Source organism: Lepus europaeus, chromosome 4 (genome assembly GCF_033115175.1).
Source record: "Lepus europaeus isolate LE1 chromosome 4, mLepTim1.pri, whole genome shotgun sequence".
Lineage (NCBI taxonomy): Eukaryota > Metazoa > Chordata > Mammalia > Lagomorpha > Leporidae > Lepus > Lepus europaeus.
In genome coordinates, this window is record NC_084830.1 from 81,861,293 (window position 1) to 81,875,961 (window position 14,669).

A 14,669-nucleotide genomic window follows, 5' to 3' on the forward strand; every position below is an offset into this window, starting at 1 on the left:
ACAGAGGAGAGAACAGGATGGGTACAGAAATGGATATCGGCATGGCATGGCATGGCATGGCCACAGGTCAACCCATATTGGTGAAAGAAAAGGAATAGAGCCTTGGAGGCACCGTGGTCCCGTCAGAACCTCATTTCAACCTTGAGAAGATTATTTTGGACACCTGTGAGAAAGCAAATTTCTCTTGTTTGAAGCCACCGAGTATGTGGTAATTTGTTATAGCAGCCACAGAAAGTGAATAGAGATTTTGGCACTAAGTTCTGGGGTGCCAAATACCTACAAGTGTGAAGGTGGTACTGGAATTGAGTAGAGTAGCTGCTGGAAGAATTTTGAGACGGATGATAGAGAAAGCCCAGATTGTCTTAAACACTGTTGTAGAAATATGGATGTTAATAGCACTTCTAGTGAGGACTCAGAAGGAAATGAACATGATAGACAAAAAGTTCCCATCATCTTAGAAAACACCATCAGGAACAGCACAGGGGTAGGAAGTTGGCATTAAGGGAGCCTCTGGCAGGTCCCAGAAGGAAATGGGAACATATTATTGAAAACTAGAGGAAAGGTAACCTTTGTTGCACAGTGGCTGAAGAATTATTTGAATTTTGTCTTACAATTATGTGAAAGGCAAGACTTTACACATACATGATAAGCTTAGATATTTAGCTAAGAAGATTTCCAAGCAAAGTATTGAAAGTGCAGCTAGATTACTTTTTGCTGCTTGTATAAAAAATGTATGAGAGGAAAAAGATAAATTAAGAATGAAATTTTTATGGAAAAAAGGAGGCAGCGATTCATTATTTGTGACTTTCTCAGTCTATCCTATTGTGTAGAAGATACAAAAATTAGGAAATTCAATATTAGTAAAGTACCCCAGACAGAAGTCCAAGAGTGACACTGGACATCATTTTTCTGAAGATATCAGATATAAGACTCTTGGATCCAAGAAAATATCTCAGGACAAGTCTGGAATAGAGAAAAGATTATACTGGAAGGGTCTGTGGAAGAGCTTTTGTCTAATGACCTGCTCTCTTGGGACACATTTAAGAGGCCCACAAGATGTTAAGGATATATTTTATCAGTAACAGCACTGCCAGCATGGACTGAGAGATAGAGAAGAAAAAATAGAAGGCGGCTAATAAAACAACACCACTACCAACTTGTGCTACCCTTACAATAGCAAGGAAATATAGTTCCCAGGCCAAAGCCTTGGACCCAAAGGCCAAAGATAAGGGTGCAATAGTCAGGGCAGAGGAGCCAGGATGCAGAGCCTCAAGCCACAGAGGGTTATTCCCACGCCTTGAATCTTAATGGGCCCTAATCAAAATGGCTGGATTTTGAACTTGCTTAGAACCAGTGACTCACCCCTCCCTCCCATCTTCCTTCCTTCCTTTTTTTTTGACAGGCAGAGTGGACACTGAGAGAGAGACAGAGAGAAAGGTCTTCCTTTGCTGTTGGTTCACCCTCCAATGGCCGCCGGGCACACTGCGCTGATCCGAAGGCAGGAGCCAGGTGCTTCTCTTGGTCTCCCATGCAGGTGCAGGGCCCAAGCACTTGGGCCATCCTCCACTGCACTCCCGGGCCACAGCAGAGAGCTGGCCTGGAAGAGGGGCAACCGGGACAGAATCCAGCACCCCAACCGGGACTAGAACCCGATGTGCCGGCACCGCAAGGCAGAGGATTAGCCTGTTGAGCCACGGCGCCGGCCTCTTCCTTCCTTTCTTTTCTCCATTTGGACATAGGAATATCTGTAAATGTTATCCTGTACTTATCCCACCTTTGTGTTTTAGAGCACAATTAACTGAGAAAGGATTCATTTCTCTTACTTTGAGTTTCCAATTTTGTTGTGTTTTTTTTTTTTTTAATAGCAGCTACAGAAACTAAGGGTATTTATAAGAAAGTGACAACAGAAAAGGGGCTGGTGCTGTGGCATAATAGGCTAAGCCTCTGCCTGCGGCGCCAGCATCCCTTTAGCCACCAGTTCATGTCTGGCTGCTCCTCTTCCAATCCAGCTCCCTGCTCTGGCCTGGGAAAGCAGTAGAAGATGACTCAAGTGCTTGGGCCACTGTACTTGCATGGGAGACCCAGAAAAAGCTCCTATTTCCTGGCTTTGTACCAGCCCAGCTCTGGCCATTGTGGCCATTTGGGGAGTAAATCAACGGATGGAAGACCTTTCCCTCTGTCTTTCCCTCTCTCTGTAACTCTTCCTCCCAAATAAATCAATAAATGTTTTTGAAAAGAAAAGAGAAGAGAAGAGAAGAGAAGAGAAGGTCATTTAGCATGAATTCCTCAACACCCATTAAAACCACTCACTCACATCACCTAGGTCTGTGAGAGGGAAAAGCAAACTGCTGTCTTTATTGGTATCCACCTAGACGAACTATTTTAGGAACTTTTACGTGGATGTTGCCCAACTGCTCAATATTTAGACAAGGTTTTCTGAAGTAGGTGTGAGTGACAACTGAGTAGTACCTGACAGCTTGCTTTGCGCTGCTCTTTCTGTGAGATGAATTTTGTTGTATGAAAATGGAACTTGGCCGGCGCCACGGCTCACTAGGCTAATCCTCTGCCTGCGGCGCTGGCATGCAGGGTTCTAGTCCTGGTTGGGGTGCCGGATTCTGTCCCGGTTGCTCCTCTTCCAGTCCAGCTCTCTGCTGTGGCTTGGGAGTGCAGTGGAGGATGGCCCAAGTGCTTGGGCCCTGCACCCGCATGGGAGACCAGAAGCACCTGGCTCCTGCCTTCGGATCAGCGCAGTGCACCGGCTGCAGCAGCCATTGGAGGGTGAACCAACAGAAAAAGAAGACCTTTCTCTCTGTCTCTCTCTCACTGTCCACTCTGCCTGTCATAAAAAAAAAAAAAAAAATGGAACTCAGTAAAGGTCAAAACGTACAGATCACAGTAAGCTTGTGTTTCCATATGGAGTGAATGGATTCACCTTGGAAAGTTTGTCTCTGTCCCATGGTCCCAGTATTCTTGACCTACCGCTAACTATCAGAAACTAGCAGACATTGGTTTCACACTAAGGAGTGGCACTGGAGTGGGGAGCGAGGGGACTACCCGGCACCAGATCCCTGCCAAGTCCGCCTGCTGCACCCCCTCCATTTCTTTTCATGCAGTGTGGTCAGAAAGTCAGCTAAGGCACAAGAAACATTTTCTTAGGGTCCATGTAGCTGCAGGAGGTGGCAGGGTGGGATCCCCTAACACAGAGGCCATGATGGACTTCAGTCAACCCGAGGAGCCAAATTAGCCCTCCCCTTGAAGGGGAGAAAGTTGCCATGACCAAGGGATCCGGGGTGTTTATTCCTTGCCCTTCGAACAGATGCTTCAAAACTGTAATGAGCCATCTCATTACCTCTCAAGACCCAAGACCTTCTGACTGCTAATAGTCTCCCCCAAACTTAAATTGACAGTGACTATGAGAACTGCATATATTGAGAAAAAATGCAGGTTTTTAAACAAATTCATGTTATGTCACCTGTCATGTAGCTGTCTATAAAAGATTAATTATGGTCATACTTCTAGTTTTATGTTTGCTATAGTGCAGGGGTTTTTCTTTATTTTAAATGAAACTGTCCTTACATTCTGAGTGAAATCTAGGAAATTCTGATGGAATCACTTGGTGGATATGAAATAACTGTATTGAATAATGACAGACAACTGAATTTATTCTATTTGGGTAACTGTATCTTTCTCACAGGGAAAAATTGAGGAAGCAATGAAAGCATTTGAAGAACTGGTACGCAAATATCCTCAGAGTCCACGAGCCCGATACGGGAAGGCACAGGTACTTTAAAACTCCTCTTCTAGGAAACTTTTTTGGTGCCTCTGTGTTCTGTGTAATTGGCGTTTTCACTCGCTGCTATTTGCATTTTCTCTTTTCCCCATCTAATGTTGCTTCAGAATCATACGCATAAACCTCATCCATTTGGCTTCCCTCTGGTTTTGAAAAGAAAACAGAGTAGCACTTTTGTCCTTGATTTCCTGTCACCTCTTGCCTGCTTCCCTTTAGACCCACCTCACAGTTGTCACTTGATGCTCCTCGGAGGTTCAAGACGCTCAATGCTGTATCTAGAGGTTGCAAGCATGCTTAGGAAAGACTTTTCAAAAATATAAAGTGGGACATACTTTGTTTTCTCCGTAGTTTCTTTCAACTGACGCATTTCTGACCTTTTCCCCATCCACACTCCCACTGTCTCCTTCTTACCTGGCTTATCTTCCAACCCCTCCTTTATGAAGCTTGTCCATATCCACCTGGAAGCAAGTAAACCCACCTGTGCCGAGTGCTGTTTTAGGCCCTGGATCTATCTGTTTTGTATTCTTTTATAAGACAGTCCATCAGGTGCAGCCAAAGGAGAGGCTCCAGAAACAACAGTTTATTCTCCCTATGGGCCCTCAAGCCAGGAGATCCAGCAGGCCACACAGAGCCACACAGGAAAGACACCAGGGCAATCAAGAGGCAGCCAGTAAGAGTGAGGGTAAGATGTAGGCCCCAGCCTTTGTTGGGGATTCCAGGCAAGGTAGGACGGAGTTAACTGTTAGGATGGGCTAATTTGAGTAGCTTTGCAGGCTCTGGGCTTTAGGGTTGGTCTCTGGTTGCCTGGTACCTGGCCCTGGCATGCAGAAGGCAGAGGAATTTTTGTCTCCCAGGGCTTCCCAGCTTGGGAGAGCTCTGGCTCTGAAGTAGTTGATTAGCCAGTTCAAAGCCTGCTGCTGGCTGTGCACCTGCTAAGAATGACTAGCCCTAAAAAGGCAGGCTATCCCCAAAGAGATTTTCTAAGATGCCAAAGCATCATAAAATACAGAAAATGTAAAAAAATTTTGCAATACACTTTAATGAGCCCTGCGGTAGTCTCTGTCCTTCTAGGTCTTATATTCTAATAGAAGTTTGTTTTGTTTTTGTTGTTTTTTAATGTTTGTGTAAGAGAGAGAGAGAGATAGGGACAGTGGTCCCATCCCCTGGGTCACTCCTGAAATGTTCACTGTGACCAGGAGCCAGGAATGAAATCCAGGTCTCCCAATGACTTGAACCAACGCTTCTGCGTCCCATTTTCTACTGTGGTGGGAAGTTGGAGCCAAGAATTGAACCCAGACATTCCAATAAGAGACACAGATATCTTAAATGCCCACTTGTGGAAGTAATCAGGTCTCAGTCACCCAAGTGAGAGACTCAAATTTTATTCTAGCTCTCAACCTTGACTTCAGCCCAGGCTCTGGGGCTACTTTGGGTATTTGAGGAGTTCAACAGATGGAAGTATGTTCTTGCTGCCTCTCTCTCTCTCTCTCTCTCTCTCCCTCTCTCTCTCTCTCTCTCTCTCACACACACACACACACACACACACTTTGCCTTTCAAATTTGAAAAGAAATGGTTTTTTTTTATTATTATTTTTTATTTTTTTGACAGGCAGAGTGGACAGTAGAGGGAGACAGAGAGAAAGGTCTTCCTTTTTGCCGTTGGTTCACCCTCCAATGGCCGCCGCGGTAGGCACGCTGCGGCCGGCACACCGCGCTGTTCCGATGGCAGGAGCCAGGTGCTTCTCCTGGTCTCCCATGGGGTGCAGGGCCCAAGAACTTGGGCCATCCTCCACTGCACTCCCTGGCCACAGCAGAGCTGGCCTGTAAGAGGGGCAACCGGGACAGAATCCGGTGCCCCGACCGGGACTAGAACCCGGTGTGCCGGCGCCGCAAGGTGGAGGATTAGCCTACTGAGCCGCGGCGCCGGCTTGAAAAGAAATGTTTTTAATTTAAATTACTTAGTCAAAAAATATTTAGTGAGAACTCTGTGTGCGCCAGGCCCTATTGTAGGCCCTGGAGATCCACCCATCCGTTAAACATATTTAAAAAGCACCTGTGCTCACTGAGTTGCCTTTACAAAGAAGAAGGCAACACATTGGACAAATGAGTGCTGATATAGGCCGTGTGAGAGGCTGGGAAGGGAGGCAGGAAAGATGTCTCCAAGGAGGTGACTTTTGAGCAAATGTAAATACGTACTAAGGTACTTCATAAAGTTTGTATCAAAACATAAATTTCCTTGGTGCAAAAAAGAAAAAATGTTGAAATTCATGTATAAAGGGTCCTTGAAAAGTTCATAGAAGGTATATGTTATAAAAAAAGCTACCCATGGATTTTGATGTTTTTGCACCAATATGAACTTATCTTTTCTTTCCATTTTCCACAAACTTTTTGAAGTGCCTCATATATATACATCTAAACAATATTATAAAGTATTAAACATAAATGTATTAGGTCTTCTTACCTAATGATATGTGCTGCACAGAAAAGAAAAGAGGATGAAGGAGTAAAGAACATAGCTAGGAGAAGACTCTGGTTGCAGGTAATGTGATTGAACGTGGCAGACTGTATTTTCGATGAGATCAGAAAAGGGCTCTCGAAGGAGGCTCCATGTGGCTGAGATGTGACAAGGTTGAGGAAGAAGCTGTCCAGGTCTAGGGAACAAGGAGGCAGAGGCCATGATGCCCAGAAACAATCTTGGCATACTAAGCCCAGGGACAGCAAGAAGGGCATGCAGAGGGAGGGGCAGCGGGGACAAGGGGGCCCAGGGCCTTACAGATTTTATTCCACAGGCCCTGGGAAGCCTCTGGAGAGTTTTATACATGAGCATGACAGTCTAGTAGTTTTGTTTTTTTTTTTTTTTTATAATAAAAATTGCTTTGGTTACTGGGTGGAAAATGAATTACAGGACAAAAATAGGAGCAAGAACAATAGGTGTCTGTTGCAGATGTGCTAGGGCCTCAGACTGTGGGCATGGCCGCAGAGAGGGGGAGATGGGCAGGTGGTGGGGATGAAAGGAGTTGGTGATAGATTAGATGTGAGAGTTCGAGGATTCCAGGGCGACTCCTAGGGTTCTCCTTGACTAGCTGAGAGAGGACAGTGCAAGTTGCTTTCCAGGAAAAACAGGTTTAGAGAGATGCAGAAATCAATGATTTGCTTTTGGTCTCCAAGGTGTCTGTTAGACATTCAATTGGACCGCTAGATTTATGGGTTTTGAAACTCAGAGTAAATGCCAAGGCTGAGACACAAATCTGTCGGACGGTGAAGCTCCCACAGCCCTGCCTATGGGGACATGACTGTGAGCCATGCTAGGAAATAGTAGATGCAGAGCCACTGAAATTTTTCAGAAAGAGGAAAAGCTGGCAACATCCCTTTCTAGACAGTCTGTGTATGACATATAGCAACTAACACATCTGTAGATAAAGCAAGTGTACTTTGTTCTAAATTCAAGGTGGCAGCCACTTGAGGTTGACGTGCTCAATTCTTCCTATTCCCCCAATAAAATGAAAATTCTGTCAATTAAATTTTACAAAATTAAGTTTGTGAAAAATTAATACAAAAAAATGCCTCTTATCCATAATGCAGACCAGATGTGCTGGACAGCAACCATGAGGTTTTTGTTTTTTTTGTTTTTTTTTTTTTAATTTATTTTATTTATTTGAAAAAGTTAGAGAGGTAGAGGCAGAGGCAGAGAGCATGAGAGAGAGATCTTCCGTGTGCTGGTTCACTCCCCAAATGGCCACAATGGTCAGAGCTGAGCCGATCTGTAATCAGGAGCCAGGAGCTTCCTCCAGGTCTCCCATGTGGGTGCAGGGGTCTACCTTCTGCTGCTTTCCCAGGCACATTAGCAGGGAGCTGGATCAGAAGTAGAGCAGCTGGGACTTTGACCAGTGCCCACATGAGATGCCAGTGCTTCAACCCCCTGCACCACAACACCAGCCTACAAGCAACCATGAGTTTTACAACCTTATTTGCTCAGTGCTCCAAGATTGCTTAAATGCTCTGAAATAAGAAGGAATGTGTTTGCTACCAAAAGGTCATGCCTATTCAAATAACTCATGTGTTCTGAAACTAGTATTAAGTCACTTAATTAAGGACAGCATATTAACTAAAATGGTTTGTGTAAATGCTAATTTAATTATGATAAAAATATTTTGTTCCTTAGAATTTTTCTTTGTATGTGATATTAATTATGGGTACTGAAGTCTAAATAAGTGCAGTACTTTGGTGATTGTTGTGTTTATATCTTATTTCACCATAGGAATTTGATGTTGAGGCCTTGGGCAATATTTTTTATTTCCAAACTATTATGCTACAAAGTGTTGTTGATGTTAACATCAATGTGACATAAAATGAAGTTTAAGCATGGCAAATTAAATTTTAATAAAGTAATTTAAAAGAAACTTTAGATTCATAGGAGTTTTGAAAATAAAAATAGAACAGAAGTTTTACTTTGTAGGGAGGGATAAACAGGCTTTTTCAGTCTTTGCTAGCAGATTAAAAATTATTTTGGAATATCCTGACAAATTTTCAAAATTCAGCAGCACTGAGTCAAATATAAATTATGGTGTCTATCCTTTCTACAGTAGCAATAATATTGTCTTATTCTTTGGCTCACTGTAAAAATCAATTTTGACCAAGTTCTGTGAGCATTAGACACAAAATCTTAAATTATAAACTTGCTTCACTTTATTTTTGTTCACAAACCATTAATGCCTTTGAGGTAGAAAATGACACATCCCTAGGATGGTTGGGCAGGTGAATTAGTTAGAGTCAACAAAAGGCTTGGCAATGTTAACGTCCTGTAACAAATGTTCAGTTGCAGCCCAGCTTGCTTTATCTGCACATGCTAAGCTGATAAAAATCAGTCTGTACAGCTTTCATTTTCAAAGCGAGTGCCTATCAGTTTCATTCAAGAGATTTTAAAGGATCATGTGCCTTTTTAATACTGATTATTTCCCCAGTTCTCAGAGTTGTAAAAGGTTTATACTTCATTAAAACAAAGGACCCTAGGGCCCTGGAAGGAAACAATGCATACAGATCACAAACCTTTCTCTCTTTTCAGATTGACTTGAAAGTTCCTTATCCCTGTCTCTATGAAGAATTATTTTGGGAGAAATTTGCCCTTCTACTAACCTTGTAGAGACCTCCTTTCCTAGGATCTATTTGGTAGCTTTTTTAGGTTCGGAATGAAGAGGCCAGACTTCATGGGCTCCAAAGGACTCTCTCAGCTCTAGCTCTTGGTTTCTATTAGGTCATCTACTAGTGGTACTCCTTAGGAGTTAACTCACCAAAGCTAACCTCACAAGAAACTGGTGCCTAAACAGAAAAGCTGGAGGGGCGGGGGGCGAGTGTTGTACCATAGTGAGTTAAGCTGCCACTTGCAGCACTGGCATCCCATGTCCAAGTGTGTGAGTCCCAGCTGCTCCCCCTCCAATCCAGCTCCCTGATAGTGCACCTGGGAAAACAATGGAAGATAGCCTGTGTCCGTGGGTTCCTGCCATCCACATGGGAGACCCAGTTGGAGTTCCAGGGTCCGAGTTTCAGCCTGGACCAGCCCTGGCTGTTGCGGCTGTTTCTAGAGTTAACAATGGATGATAGATCACATTCTCTCTCTGTCACTTCTTCTCTCTGTGTGACTCTACCTTTCAAATAAACAACTAAATCTCTGTTTTATTTATTTGAAAGGCAGAATCACAGAAAGGGAGATACAGAGAGAAAGATCTTCCATTCCTCTGGTTCATTCCCCAAATGGCTGCAACAACCAGTGTTAGACATACCCAGGCCAGGAGCCAGGAGCTTCCTCCTGGTCTCCCACATGGGTGCAGGGGCCCAAGGACCGGGACCATCTTTTGCTGCTTTCCCAGGCACATTAGCAGGGAGCTGGATTGATAGTAGGGCAGCTGAGACTGGAACTGGCAACCATATGGGATGCTGGTACTGCAGGCAGTGACTTTATCTGCTATGCCACAGTGTTGGCCCCAAATAAATAAATAAATCTTAAAAAAAAATAAAAAAAGGAAAAAGCTAGCCTATGAATGTCTAATGGCAATAGAATGACAAATATGGATCATTGGCATTAGATTCTCTCTTCCTGTAGATATGTCTTTTGTGGAGACAATTCACAGACTAAAAAAAAAAAAGTGGATGGTCTGAAACATATTTCCATCAAGAAGGATGAATTTCCTAATCTTAGAGATTTTTGCCCTACCCATTTTCCTTTCTCCTTCATTTGTCCATTACAATCAGTACTTCTTCAATTCCTAGCCTTCATCATCTTGGGAAACTTATTGTAGTTGGTACATACTGATTAGGATGGGTTATTTCATTGATGTATTGTTATCTGAAACCCTTCCAGATAAGATGTCTCATTTTACCAGTTTATGCTGATTCTTGCTAGTTTCTGCCTTTGGGGTTGGGTAAAGGATGGATTGTTTTCTTACAAATCCTTAAATTTTGGAGTTACGCTTATTTTGTAGACATCTATATGTTGACTACAGCACTTTATTTTAGCAGGGCAAACATGTTTAAATACTCTGAGATAAATATTTATATATGCTACTCTTAGCATCTAACTGGTATTGTTTTTCCTCAAGTGGTAATCTTTAAGTTGTAATTGATTAAATCTCAAGAGCTATAGATTTTATGATTTTATGATGCTCTCTCTGTGGCTCAGTAGCTAGATTTTCTGAATAATTGTTAAAATAGCATGTTATTTTGCTTTTGTTTGTTTCATCTTGATAAGGAGAAAAGTTTCATCTGTCTTGAATTTCTCTTAAAGCATGTCCGAAAGTTGCCTTTTGTGAATATTTTGGGTAATTGCAAACGTAACTGGTCATGAACATTGATCCAGTCTGGGGTCTTCCTCTAGTGTGAAGATGATTTGGCTGAGAAAAGGAGAAGCAATGAGGTGCTTCGTGGGGCCATTGAAACCTATCAAGAGGTGGCCAACCTGCCCAATGTCCCCACAGACCTCCTGAAGCTGACTTTGAAGCGGCGATCAGAGAGACAGCAGTTTCTTGGTAAGATACGGTAACAGTTAATTGACAAATGCAGGCTTTTGTGTTGAAGAACATGAAGACCATAAGCAGGTGTTCTTGACTTAAAATAGTGTTATGTCCCGATAAACCTATTGTAAATTGAAAATGCATTGACTGCACCTAAGCTACTGATGATTACAGCTTAGGCATACAGCCTGGGTGCTCCCCTCGCGATGGCGGGGCTGACTGTAAGCTGAACTCACTGCTGCTACCCAGTGTCTCCAGAGAGGACAGAATCACACCACACTACCCAGGGAAGCTTCAAAAATCAAAGCTCCAAGTGGTTTCTACTGAATGCATATGACTTTTGCATTGTCAAAGGTGGAAAAATTCTAAGCCCAACCCTCATATATTACTCTTGGAAGAGTTTGGTTACATGGGAGAAACCTGAGTTTTACAAGTAATTTATCTGACCCTGTCTTAGACTGAGCAGCTCTAAAACTGAAATCCTAGCTTTAATAATTGTGTCGATGTGGATGATAATTTACCACCTTCCCTCCACCACTTTTAAGGTAAGGCATATAAAATGCTGAGAGCTTGGGTGTTTTGCCTAAGGAACGAAAACTAATAAATGAAGATCTAGAATCAAAAGTTCTTTGTGTGATGCCAAATTCTTCACTTTCTTTACCATAACCAGCTGACTCAGAGATTGAAATTATCAAGGGATTAATTTTAATAGAGGTATGTTAGCCATTTCAGGCACTCTAAAAATTTTAGTTGTCAGATTTGACCCTTTGCCTAGGAAAATGAGAGGAAAAAAATTTTTAATGGTAAATTTGAAAATGCTTTGGAAAGAATAGCATATTGCATACTCTCAAATAACCCAGGTTTCCAGTGCCAAAGGCAAGGAAAACGCTTCATTTTTTAAGGTTTATTTTATTTACTTGTTTGAAAGGCAGAGTTAGAGAGAGAGAGAGAGAGAGATCTTCAGTCTGCTGGTTCACTGTGCAAATGGCTGCAACTGGACCAGCACTGCAGGCCATTGCTTAGCCTGCTGTGCCACAGCACTGGCCCCATAACTCACAGTTTTTTAACCGGGCTTGTAATTCTCTCCCTATTAACAGGAGGATCTAAGCTACATGCCACTGCTGTGGTGGGGGCTCAGCCAGCTGCTGGGTCACATGGTTGGGTGATTGCTGTCACTTAGGAGGGACTCATCTCAGAATTAAACAGGCCAAGTTGGCTTTTTGATCAGTTTTCCAAGGATAGCAGAAAGGATAGTTGTGTCACCTTTGTAGATGATCAAAATCTGTGGTAGCAGTAGAATTTGCGTGATGATTACATGGCATAAGAGATGATGGATGAGACGTGGGTTCATAAGGACCAGCAGGGGAAGGGAGACATGTAGTACATAGGATGGCACAGGCAGAGCTGGACTCAGGAGGCACTCACCTTGGGTACACAGTCAGCATTTCTGAGTTTACCCTTTTTTTTTTTTTTTTTTTTTTTTTTTTGACAGACAGAGTGGACAATGAGAGAGAGAGAGAGAAAGATCTTCCTTTGCCATTGGTTCACCCTCCAATGGCCGCCGCGGCCGGCGCAATGCAGCTGGTGCACCGCGCTGATCTGAAGGCAGGAGCCAGGTGCTTCTCCTGGTCTCCCATGGGGTGCAGGGTCCAAGCACTCGGGCCATCCTCCAATGCACTCCCGGGCCATAGCAGAGAGCTGGCAACCGGGACAGAATCTGGCGCCCCGACCAGGACTAGAACCTAGTGTGCCGGCGCCGCTAGGCGGAGGATTAGCCTGTTGAGCCACGGCGCCGGCCCTGAGTTTATCTTTTACCTCCACCATCAGAATGGCCCTGCTTACACTGCTTCCTAATCCTGTTTTTTTGTAAGGTAGCCAATTTCTTATAATATATATGTATGTATATATATATATATATATAAAGAATTTATTTATTTATTTGAGAGGTAGAGTTACAGACAGTGAGAAAGTCAGAGAGAGAGGTCTTCCATCCGAAGGTTCACTCCCCAGATGGCTGCAATGGCCAGAGGTGGACCAATCTGAAGCCAGGAGCTGGGAGTTTCTTCCAGGTCTCCCATGTGGGTGCAGGGGCCCAAGCACCTGGGCTGTCTTCTGCTGCTTTCCCAGGCCATAGCAGAGAGCTGGATCAGAAGAGTGGCCAGGACTAGAACCTGATCCCATATGGGATGTCACAGGTCAAGGCTTAGCCCACTATACCATAGCACCAGACCCCCTGATTCTATTTTTAAAACAATGTGATTCATCTGGGATTTTTTAAACATTCATATTTATTTTCTTCAAAAGGATGCATTAAATATTAAGACAAATCAAAATTATGGAATTTTTCATGACCTCAAATTTTGTACCCATTGCCTCACTGTATTCCCAGCCTTAGGAAGAAGACTGCTTAGGAAGAAATCGATGACTGACCATTAGTGTTTAAATACAATCCCTTCCTCTACATGAGAATGAGGCTGGTTCACTTGAGGAGGCTCGAAAGCAATTGCAAGCAAAAGATTTTCGTGAGAATGGCCAGGTGGTGAAGTTTGCTCATGGGGGAACAGGTTCCAGGAACAGAGTGGAAGGGATGGGGAGCAGAGGCATTGACACCTGCACTCTGTCAATAGGAGAGGTTTTGAAGCAGAAGAAAAGCGTAGGCCTAGGTGGGCAGATATGGGGCAAGAAATGGTGCAGGAAGGTAGACACAGATTTGTTTCTGAAGGAGTGGCTGGCTCAGCAATCCCATCCCAAGTTCGGATTGGAACACTATTGGTCAGTTACAGGTACAGGGCATAGGACACATTGGTGATGCTGTATGCTACGTTTTCCATGTAGTATAGTACTGCATTAGCTTGTTAATAGCCCTACCACTCCTCAGCTCTCATGCAGTTTGTGAGCAACCAAGTCCTTTGGTAAATAGTTTTCTGCATGTATACTAGCCACATTTTGTACATTTTCTCTTAGATAAGTGTGGCAAGGAGTCATGACAGCCCCTCAGTTTTTAAATTTCCATCAGATAGCCTTAAAATCAATTGAAGCTAGGGTTTTCATGATTCATGTAGTGCATAGTATCCTGATGTCCACCAGAGGGTCCCATAATACTGGATGATGAATCCTTTGCTTTATGACTGGGTCCTTACTTAGAGATGAATTCACTTGCTTTTTTTTTTTTTTTTTTTTTGAGTTTTTATTTTGTTTATCAGAAAGAGAGAGAGAGAGAGAGAGCTAGCGAGCATGCTTGCCCCTGTCTGGTGATCACTCCCCAAATGAAAGCTTAGAGGAACAGTCAGGAACACAACCCAGGACTCCCACACGAGTGGCAGGAGCCCAATCACTTGAACCATCATCACTACCTCTCCCAGGCTCTGCATTAGCAGGAAACTGAAGTCAGGAAAGAGAATCAGAAATCAAACCCAGGCACTCTAACATAGGCCTCAGACTTCTTAACCAATAGGCCAAACACCCACTCAGAGGTGGAGAGGGTGTTGGCTGTGTAGTACTTTCCTGTGCACCTCAGTGCCTTTTCAGGTTTTATGCAGGGCACTGGACCTTGAAATCAGACTTTTTATGGTCTACCCTCAATTCTTAATTCTCAAATAAATAAACCAAAAATATCAACAAAGTATTTGTATAAGGATTTGGTAACTAAACATTTCTCAATAGAGAATTTAATATAAGAAGATAAACTGATGACTTTAGAAAATAGCATCTTTAAAATTTTATAGTCAATATTATATTCAGCATTTAATTATAACAGTTGTTGATACCATTGCAACTACACCATGAAATTTCTCTTGGTACTTAATATGTAAACTCAGATGTAAGCTAGCTTTCCGATTCTGTTGAATACTATTCCCAAAACAAAGGTATACATA

General features: G+C 43.1%; 1 protein-coding gene across 4 annotated transcripts in view; it reads left to right on the forward strand.

Moving 5' to 3' along the window:
- Positions 1–14,669, forward strand: part of ASPH (aspartate beta-hydroxylase) — a 237,495-nt gene that overhangs the window by 167,030 nt on the left and 55,796 nt on the right. For all 4 annotated transcript variants that reach the window (XM_062188446.1, XM_062188443.1, XM_062188444.1 and 1 more), the window contains 2 exons: positions 3,695–3,781; positions 10,659–10,809. In XM_062188446.1, the coding sequence (XP_062044430.1) occupies positions 3,695–3,781; positions 10,659–10,809 (238 nt within the window). The remainder of the gene's footprint in view (positions 1–3,694; positions 3,782–10,658; positions 10,810–14,669) is intronic.